The 9,980-nt window shown below is 37.5% G+C and overlaps 1 protein-coding gene across 2 annotated transcripts; it reads left to right on the top strand.

Annotated features, from left to right (window-relative positions):
• Positions 1-1,426: 1,426 nt before the first annotated feature.
• LOC147509490 (squamosa promoter-binding-like protein 3) lies at positions 1,427-8,280 on the top strand. Of its 2 annotated transcripts, XM_086601765.1 has the most exons (6): positions 1,849-1,989; positions 2,156-2,811; positions 2,953-3,089; positions 4,304-4,564; positions 6,348-6,713; positions 7,897-8,280. In XM_086601765.1, the coding sequence occupies exons 2-5, from the start codon at positions 2,162-2,164 to the stop codon at positions 6,689-6,691; spliced, it is 1,392 nt and encodes a 463-aa protein (XP_086457891.1). In that variant the 5' UTR covers positions 1,849-1,989; positions 2,156-2,161; the 3' UTR covers positions 6,692-6,713; positions 7,897-8,280. The 2 variants fall into 2 exon arrangements, with proteins under 2 accessions (XP_086457890.1, XP_086457891.1); XM_086601764.1 differs by having other exon boundaries at positions 1,427-2,811.
• Positions 8,281-9,980: the final 1,700 nt, after the last annotated feature.

The raw sequence follows: 9,980 nt of genomic DNA, 5'->3' as shown, positions 1-9,980 counted from the left end.
TTGTTATTTTTTTTGTTTTTAAAACCCCCGAAAAACATAAATGAAAGTTTATCTCTTTACCTACGAGTTTCTTATCATTAACTAATATTTATCCTATTTTTGTTTTATCTATTATTATTATTATTATTATTATTATTATGGTACTATAAAAATATAAATAAAAAAAATGGGGTGTTATACAAGTACCTGAAAGCACTTTATTGGAGAAATCCTACAACTCATTTTCTTGTAGAGCAATAGCAATATCAATAGGCGAGTAGCCATTACCGCGGGTATCCTAGTACAAATTTGGTTACTAAGGTTAGGAAGACTGCCCAACTTCCTAAAGAGTCTCTTAAATGTTAATTTTGATTTCATTTCTGCCACTTTATGATAGCTTTTTAGGCACTCTTTCTCCACTAGTGAGTAGTTATTTTTTTTATTTCCCTATTTGCAAAATTTAGAAGCGCCTCTCACTAAAATTAGAATAAGTCCCCCTTTTATTTATAATTTAAAAAAACTTCTCTTTAGTCATTGAAATTACATAATTATCTCCTATTTAAAATAATAAATAGAAAAGCCCCTTTTATTAGCCCCTTAACGTTTTTATACATTTTTTAAATTACAATTAGAATCCAAAGAAAATAAGGTACCTATCGATCCCGAGAGAAACTAGTTTTTAAGGACCTAAAAAAATCCCACGGTTTGCATACTTGTAAAAATAAGATGTATGTAGGTTATATATCGAAAGTAGTCAATCGAAATGGTATAAATTAGAAGGTTAGATCAGTGAAGGTTTGTGTAGAGCGTAGACTGTATGAAACTATGAAAGAAGCAAGGTTTATTTGTGATACGCGTGACTCTTCAGTGCATTGCTTATGGACATTTTTCTCATCACTGTGATTCGATCATGTCTCACATCTTTTCCTGAATATTTGAATTCATGGTGTGCATCCATCCACCTGTCCCAAATAAGACGCACACATTTTTTGCGAATAATGCTTGATCAGACTTCCGCACATGAGGCACAGAGGCACTTGTTTTGTGCCATAAGTTTCCAGCTTTCCTTCTCAACATTTATTAATGAACCGGCTATAAATTATATTTACTCGTTCTTTATTCTTTCTATTTTTGGATCCTTTGCAACAACTCAATTTAAATTTCTTTTTCCAGCCAGCTAGATTTTTAAAAATGAAGTTACGAAATTAGTAATGAATTTGGAGACACTTTCAAACGCATTGCTACAAAATGTGGATATTATTCTCTGGACGTCTAACTTGAACGCGACTTTTCAATTCCACGTGTAATATTGTTTGCATAAAAATACCACACATTATTTGTTTTGGTAGATTAGGTGACAAAAACCATTTTAAACACGTGGGTACATTTGAAGAAATATCTGAGTCCAACTGGGAAGTAAAAACAGTAAAATAGTAAATAACAACCTGCCCATCAAATTCTTTAAATCAGAGTGCCAGCCAATCAGTCTCAATGAACAGTAAAAGTTGTTGTTGCAGAAAAATAATTGTGGGGGGTGCAAAAGTAGATTCCCTATAAAAATAAAACAATGGGGTGGTGTGTTTAATAAAGTGGTAAGTTTTTGGGTGAAAAATGGTAAGTATAGTTGGTAGTTGTGGCTTGTGAGATTAAGTTTATCTGTATTGGGTAAAAAAAAAAAAATTATTTGGCATGCCTTCTTATATAGTGAAGTGACGTGTAGGAAGAAAGGAGCTTTAATATATATATATATATTCTCTTAGAAAGGGACCAATGGCTTGAAAGTGATGCATCTTGAGGTCCCTTGTTGAGTTATTGGTTGCCCTTTTGTTTGGTTATGGTTTTAAGTTTTAACCCCCCAACTTTTTTCTAGTTTGATGGTGGGTGCTGACTGATGAACAGTTGAGGGAACAAAAGGATCTTCTTGATTTTTTGCCTTTTAATGAAGTACTAGTTTTTATTATTATTATTCTGTTGCTGTGCTCACTCATATGATAACTATGGTTTTGGCTGGTAAGTTTCACTACTTTGGGTTATGACTAGTTTTCTATGTTTTTTTCTAGTTGGTGTTTAGGTACTTGTTGATCTAGTTATGTTATGAGTAGAGAAAAGTGAATGAGTATTTAGTGGAGAGTATTTGATTGTGAAAGTATTATATTTGTTTGTTGTTGTAATGGAGTGGAACATGAAGACTCCACCACCTTTACAATGGGAGTGGGAGAACTTGATGATATTTAATGGAAAAATGAGTGAAGGGGATGGGGGAGGAGGAAGAATTGATAATGGGAATGGGTCTTTTTATTCATCTGGAAATGGGGGTTGTTCTGGTTCTGAATTAGGAAATGGGTCTTTGTCGAAAAGCTCAATTTCGGCATCTGGTGATTCTTCTTCGAAGGAAGGGGGGAGTAAAATATCCAACTTCACCTTTGAGACAGTTGAAAGGTTTGGTCAGGATCTGGGGAAGAAAAAAGATTTGCTCAAGATGGAAGATAGTGGAACTTCTCCGACGGCAATGGAGGCTTCGGTTATCTCTGGTGAACCAGTGATTGGTTTGAAGCTTGGTAAACGGACTTACTTCGAAGACGTATGTGCTGGTAGTGTAGTTAAACCATCATCTTTTACCCCGATGCCTGCATCATCTACTAGTGCAACAAAGAGATCCAGAGCTTCTTATCATAGCACACAAACACCTCGCTGCCAAGTTGAAGGTTGCAACTTTGACCTCAGCTCATCTAAAGATTACCATCGCAGGCATAGAGTCTGCGAGACCCATTCGAAATGTCCAAGGGTAGTTGTAGCTGGACTTGAGCGCAGATTTTGCCAGCAGTGTAGCAGGTAAGCTTCTAGGAAGACTGATTTTGCAGTATGACTCGAAATTGTTTTTGATGTTTCACTGCCTGTAAGTTGTAATTTGCACGAAACAAGTTTGTTTTGAATCTTATATTGATAAAAGCCGCTTGATTGATTATGTTGAAGGTTTCATGATTTGATGGAGTTTGATGAGAAGAAGCGTAGCTGTCGCAGGCGTCTCTCTGACCATAATGCACGTCGCCGGAAGCAGCAACCTGATGGAATCCAGTTCAACTCAGATAGACTGTCTTCATCATTTTATGGTACTCTTTGATATTCTTTGTCCTTAAAACATTATACCTAATTTTAACTAATGCAGTAGCATAAAAGCACAGCAATTCTTCCCTTCAATTTGATTGTTCTGTGTGCACCATTGCAATTATTTCTGCTTTAAGGGTTTATTTCAAACATTTCCAAAGATAATATTAGGTGTACTGCATCCATAGGAAACACTGTCCTTCTTCTGCGTGTACATATCCAGATAAGGAACAAGGTTAGCAATTCAAGTATGTATGGGTAAGTTATTCATCTGAGGAGCGGGTTTTATGGGTAAGGCGTTTGGATAGGTTATTAAGATAACATGGGGTACCATCTTCGTCAACGCTCTATCCCATATATCTGGGATTGGCTAACATATTCTGTTTTTCTATACAATTCTATCAAAAATCTACACTTTCGTACAAGCTCAGGCACTTAAATTTATAACCAGGATACCTATTGCAAAGATATTCTTGCCTTAGGCTTGTAAAGTTGAACAAAATTGAAAAGTTGTCACTTCTCAGTCATAATATGGATCCTAAATAGCATGCTCCCTTCTAGAATGTTATAGAATCTTCAGTGTGCATCAGTTTAGAGGTGGGAGAAAGGACCAAATTTCCATCCAATGAAAGATAGAAGGCATCTCACTGTTAACAATATAATTCAGCTCGCTAGATTTTCACAGTGCTCTAATCTAGAAGTAGAACATACAGTGAACTTGCAGATCAGTCATTAGTTAATACAAACTGCTTCTAAAAGATTTTCTTAGGTGGACTAAGAAACTCTCCAAGCATCAATGATAAATCATATGAATTGCCTTTTCGCATAACTAGTGTATTTTTAGGTCGTATTAGCTCTTGAGTCTTGCCTTCACAATAGCAGGATACTTCTCTCTTTCCAGAAACCATCAGATACTGCAGCGTTGATTCTAGACATGAAACGGATACTCTTTCTTTGGAGTAAGCGGTGAAGGGAGTTTAAGGACTTAACTTTTTACCGTTTTGCTTTTTCTTGGGGATCCACATCAGAGAGGAAATATATCAAGATGTCTTTTGTTATTTTGTATTTTGGTGCCTTCTTGTGTGTTTGATTTATTTTGCTTCTAGTAGGATAGCTCATAGTTCATTGTACTCGCTTCGTCAACATATATACTGATAGTTTACCTCTTCAAAAAATGAAAATTTGTGTCATTGTTGATCTGTGTTAATTGAATGTACAGATACCAGGCAACCAATGAGTCTCATGTTCAACAGGGTACCACTTGGTCACACAAGGCCCGTTGCAAATCCAACATGGGAAGCCACCTGTTGCATCAAACCTGAAGCAAAAGAATCTGTAATGAGGTCTGTAAAAGTAGAACGCATCAATGGGAAGTTGAATTTATCCAACAATAATCTGCCAAGTGCTATTCCTTTAATGCATCGAGACTCGGATAGGCTATTGTCTTTCAAAGGCAGCACCACAGAGGTTCTAAGTCAAGGTATGACTTACTTATCTTTTGCAAGAAGGGAATAAATAAAATAATGAAAACGACAAAAACTACGAAAATTAAAGCCGGACATCTTGATTACCTATTATTATTTGTAAGTTTTGACAAATTTGCTACTCAAAAGTCAGAACAGTGAAGTTGGAAACCTGGATTAAAATGTATAGTTGAAGACTAGAGTTTGTCCTAGAATCATACTTGTGTCATTGCTATAAATGTGTCAGCTTGAACATTGAAAATTCGTGATCCGAGGCACCTGATAAAGAACCATATAACAGGAATACAACATGTAGACAGCCTATTCAAATACAAAGTTCGGGTGATAGTCAACCTTAATGGGATTGACAAACCCCTTGACGAATAAGGTAAATGCATTTTCACATCCTTAGGACTGACTTCAGTTACATGTAGCATTGCTTGTTGACATTGAGTAACCCTGGGCAGTCCATTAGAATATGCTTAAGTTAAAATCTTTACCTGATTGCAAATTTGAGCTATTAAGAGTAAATTTTGAAAATTCTGTATACGTGGGTAAGTCACGTTCAATAACCTTCTAGGGTATAACTGTATTTTAGAATGTTAAAGTTGTAGTCTTACACAGTGAATTAGTTATGCATTTCGTTTTATGGAGTTCTTTTAGTTTGTTAGGGACGTTAGGCGTTGCTACTTTTTAAATCATATTATTTCCTTGGTTTCTCTAAATTTTTTGTATTCCTCCAAAACTTTAATTAAATTTTCAATTTCCCTCCTCATGGAAGCAATGACCAAAACTCAAGTTTATATAGCCTGAGACCCATCACTCCCCCTGCAAAATTAATTAATTGTGGTCTTCGTAGTAATTAAACCTTGCAACAATAATGTATAAGGTGGTTTATGGAAAGTTGATTTCCTTCCAGTCTTGAAAGATGATGCATGCATGTAGCACAGTGCTACATGCATGCATCATCTTTCAAGATTACTCTTTTATTTGGAGCATCCAACAGAAAAACCAGTCGGCAATTAAGAAGGTCGACCCAGGACCTTATATATTATGATCCAATGCTTAAAAAGCCCAATGAGGGACTATATAACTCAATATTCCCCTTACATGTAGAGTAACATGAACCAAACATGTGGGTTTATTTACTGGATAACGTGGATCACGCGAGCGTTGAGCTAGACAGAATACCCTGCTTCCATGCCATCCCAAGGTTTGAAGCTTCCAACTCAAAACCAATTCGTTACGAATGGAGTGGCACAGGATGTTATATTAATGATGCAAGGCTTCAAATGCCTCATGTTGGACTCTATATCTGAACAGGTTTTCACTACTTATTGTTTGTCACTCTCTCCTGAACTCATGTCCCATCTCGCAAAGCTCTTAGTTTATTGATCATGTGTGATGCTCGGGGACCATTCAAGCTCCAAACTTCACAGTAGCGTTCTGTATAGTTTTCTGTTCTCGTGTTTAGTTAAACATGTTTTCCTACCCTTTTCTGTTTCTGTTAAGACAAACTAAGCATATTGTGGAATTCTCCATGTGAATGTAACATATCAATCCTCTACAAATGGTAATTATGTACGTCAGATTATTGATTTGGTAATGCAAGAAGGCAGTACTCATGTATTGCGTGAATCAGGACAACAGACTTTCATCAGTAGTGGGAGTTATTCTTAGCTGGATGTCCAAGTGATAAAATGACTGTTATGTATAATAGAAACTCTCTATTGGTTTTACGAGCTTCATAAAAGCATCATCTCCTGGACATGTTGTTTGACATTACTAAAACTTCTCCAGGTTTAGAAGCACCTGTGACCGCTTCCAACTTGAACGTAGCTCCAGACTTCCGGCGTGCTCTCTCTCTTCTGTCAAATAATCCCTGGCGTTCGGGCAACCCTGAACCCACTTCTCTGGACCAGCTCATGAATGCAAACCACACCAGCATGGCACATCCAGCAATGCATGCAGTTCCACAAGGCTGGTCACTTGGTTCAGCAGAATACTGGCAAGCCGAACAGCAACCAGTTGACACGCAGGTGCATTCAATGGCTTCACAAATTAGTAGTGGGAACCACTTTCAAGAGTTTCAGCTGTTCAAAGCACCATTTGAATCGGGATACTACTCCAGTCAGATGAACTAAGTGCACTGGGAGGCTATCAAAGGTCAGTGATTGTTGTTGTCTATTTTGGCCATAATTAGTTATCACCAGCAGGCACTCATCTTCATCTTTTTGTTTTATTTTCGTGCACTGAGATAAAGTAATATGCAATACCAAGTTTCCTGTCTTTGTACCACTTCTTTAATTATGGGTGGGGCAAGGAATCTTTAACCCATAAAGTCCAAGCTAGTGAGGTGGGATGGCAAAGGATGAGTGAGCGAAGGGGTTCCAACCTAGTTAATGAAAAATATTGAACTTATCAAAAGAGAGGGAAGGGGGAGGAATTCCAATCTCCTGACCTCAGAGAGCACAAGTATCAAACAAAGTCGATAGATCACATTTTGCCATTTTCGATTTTTATTAGAGTATCAAATAAATTGATGGATCAGGTGAAGCAAAAGAGCTGCCATAGCTGCACCCAAACCATCAAACATGCATTCCTTTTGCAATGAACATTTTCTTTCCAGTAATGAATATTCATGCTGCTGTCCTGTGAGCCTGTGATTGATTCTGTTTATCTCTGGTTTTCGTACGGGTGTGAACAATAGAGGAAGATCCACTAGATGGTGCCTTCATTGGTAGGAAAGAACATCTCTTATAGAGAAACTTGTAAATTCTTTCTTTGGCAGGGGAAAATAGATATGTTAGAGCAATGGGGTGCTATATGGGCTGCTAAAGGCAAATATAGCACCCCAACCACCAAAATGTGTTTCCAATGGGGCTGCCAAAAGGCTTCTAAATTTGGAAGGAGCCATAAACCCAGCCAAAGTTAAGACATTCGCTAGCAGCTGCCATAATAAGTTTCGGGAGACGAACGGCATAGTTTCTGCTGTCTGTTGGTAATTTGTGGACAGACGGCAAAAATTTTGTCGTTTGTCTCCCATTTTAATTAAATGGACGGACGACAGAAACTTTGCCGTTTGTATCTGAAGAGAAGAGAATTGTGTGTTTTAGCGTCTGGACGATACAAACGGCAGAATTTAACAGCTGCTAAAAAGTCCCATTGGACTGGTTTTTGGATTTTCGGGTACCAAATTTGACTGGGGCTGCTAAAAGGCATGCACCTTTTAGCAGCCCATTATAGCAGCCCTCCATTGGACTTGCTCTTATAGCTGCATCAGTTTCTTACCCCCTTTGCTCTTATAGAAAAGGCCACTGATGTTAATCCTACCTTGATAAATTTGCAGTTTTCGTTCAAGCTAGAAGGTTATGCAGGTCGCAGATGTAGAAATCAGGACGGTTCCTCTTTGAAACTGCCTTTGTTATGTGTTGTGTGTCGGTCACCAACCGCTGAAGCAAGACCACTGGTGGACTAAACTCATTGGTTTCATCCTGCAAAACTCAAATAATGTTTTGTTGCTGTTTCTGTGAAAAGGACAGAAATTCTTGCCAACAATGAGAAAGCAGTTTTTTGTTAGTTTTTTTATGTTGTCCATTTTTATTAGTTATATTTTCTTTATTTTTCACCAACACTTTTAAACAAATTAAACTGCGAAGAAAATGTGTTGTAAGTTTCTCTTCGTTGAGGCGAGAAAACTCTTGCTTATGATGATAAGCGGGTTTTTTTAGCAGATTCATGACTATTGCCCTTCCGTTCATACCCACCTGAAATACTGCATTGGTATTTGTTCGTCGTTTTGATTACGATAAATTATGCTGAGACTGATGTTTTGGTCCACATGCTCCCACTGTACAAGTGTACAAGCATGGAGGCTGGTGTACATTTGAATCTCGAGAAGATTTCTGGTGATCATTTCTGCTGGGAGACTATGTAATCTTTTAGTCCCATCTTTTAGGCAAACCTGCTAGATTTTGTGGAGACTCCAATAAATACGTCACAATGGGGAGCATCATTGCAACACACACACATCCATGCCCATCTAAGTGGAATATAGGGTCAAATGAGCATATATTTTCCCAAAGCAAATCAAATGTGCCATGCGGAAGTCTGAGAAGCATGCATTAGCAAGATTCACGAGGTGGTTAACTTTTTATCTATGATTTTGACTTCGTCAAAGTTTCGCAATGATTATGTAAGACCACATGATCACTAGTTTAGTGTGAAACCATTACTACGGTGGAATTGACTCGATACTGAGTTTCTGACGTTACAAACAAGGTGAAGATCTACAAAGCTTCAAGACTTAGAACTTGCCTCATTTCTGAGATGGTGATCTCTTTGAAAGTGTGATCTTCCACCAAAATCTCAGATCATTTATCGTTTCTTCTTAATTGATTGAAATGGGGACCAAATTTATTTTTGTTCGATTAACTATGAGAAACACACCTGTTTAGGAGCATTGATAAGTTCTACTCTGGGCAACCCCACCACCAGCAACCAAGCATCAAGAATCCCAGACAAAAAGAGCAGAATCCAACTGTATTCGCATGCCTTAAATACAGTGAAAAGTTATTTCCGCTCACAGAAGCCCATAAATAACAACTTTTCAAGCAATGCTAGCGCTGCACTTAATTGTACTTCTACCAGTCACTGTCCAGGACCCCTGTCCATAACGGTGGGCCTAAGCTGATTGCGGTGAAAAAGTATTTCTACGAGCTTATAGATTAGTGGCTTTTGTGCGCCTATATTCACCAACAATTGAACTTTCACCCGCCTCTCACAACTCGTCAACAAAAACGGGTGTATAATCCTCTTTCAACAGATAAAACACCTGTTTCATAATTGGCATGTTTGTCTACCACAAATATGCAAAGCCATAACTTTCTCTTTTCTTTCCTTTGTTATTTGGCTGCTCTTGTTATTTTGGATAAACTTTAGTAGCTTGGGGCTTACTATAACATTATTTCAATTAGAAAATTACTTACAGCCTTCAAACAAAATTTACCAGACATTGCTAGCATTGAAGAGTTGTACAGATACTATGGCTTGGAAGCTTACGCGTCCCACAAGAGATGCAGTCCTCCAGTGTAGAAAACTATAAATCACCCAAAGCCATATCTTCGTGGATTCATTCAACACAACACAAGTCTTTCGATGGAATCAATGTTAGCATTAAAATTTGGGATTTTTACATTTTGGTGTTACTAATAATAGTGATATTAAAATTTGGTCTACAATTAATCGTTTATTGCAATTTGGTCCAAAATTACCGTTAGCCTGTCTAAACTTTTGGAATGCCCCATTTACCCTTACACGTGAACTAAATCAATGGCCACCAGTTAATCATCTACTTTGAATCTAATGGCTCGTTTCCAACCCATAGATTAAAAACACAACACATGTCCAAATCTTAGAATGTATCTTCTTCCT

The sequence above is a fragment of the Coptis chinensis genome, chromosome 3, assembly GCF_015680905.1.
Source record: "Coptis chinensis isolate HL-2020 chromosome 3, ASM1568090v1, whole genome shotgun sequence".
Lineage (NCBI taxonomy): Eukaryota > Viridiplantae > Streptophyta > Magnoliopsida > Ranunculales > Ranunculaceae > Coptis > Coptis chinensis.
This window is presented reverse-complemented; position numbering and strand designations above follow the sequence as displayed.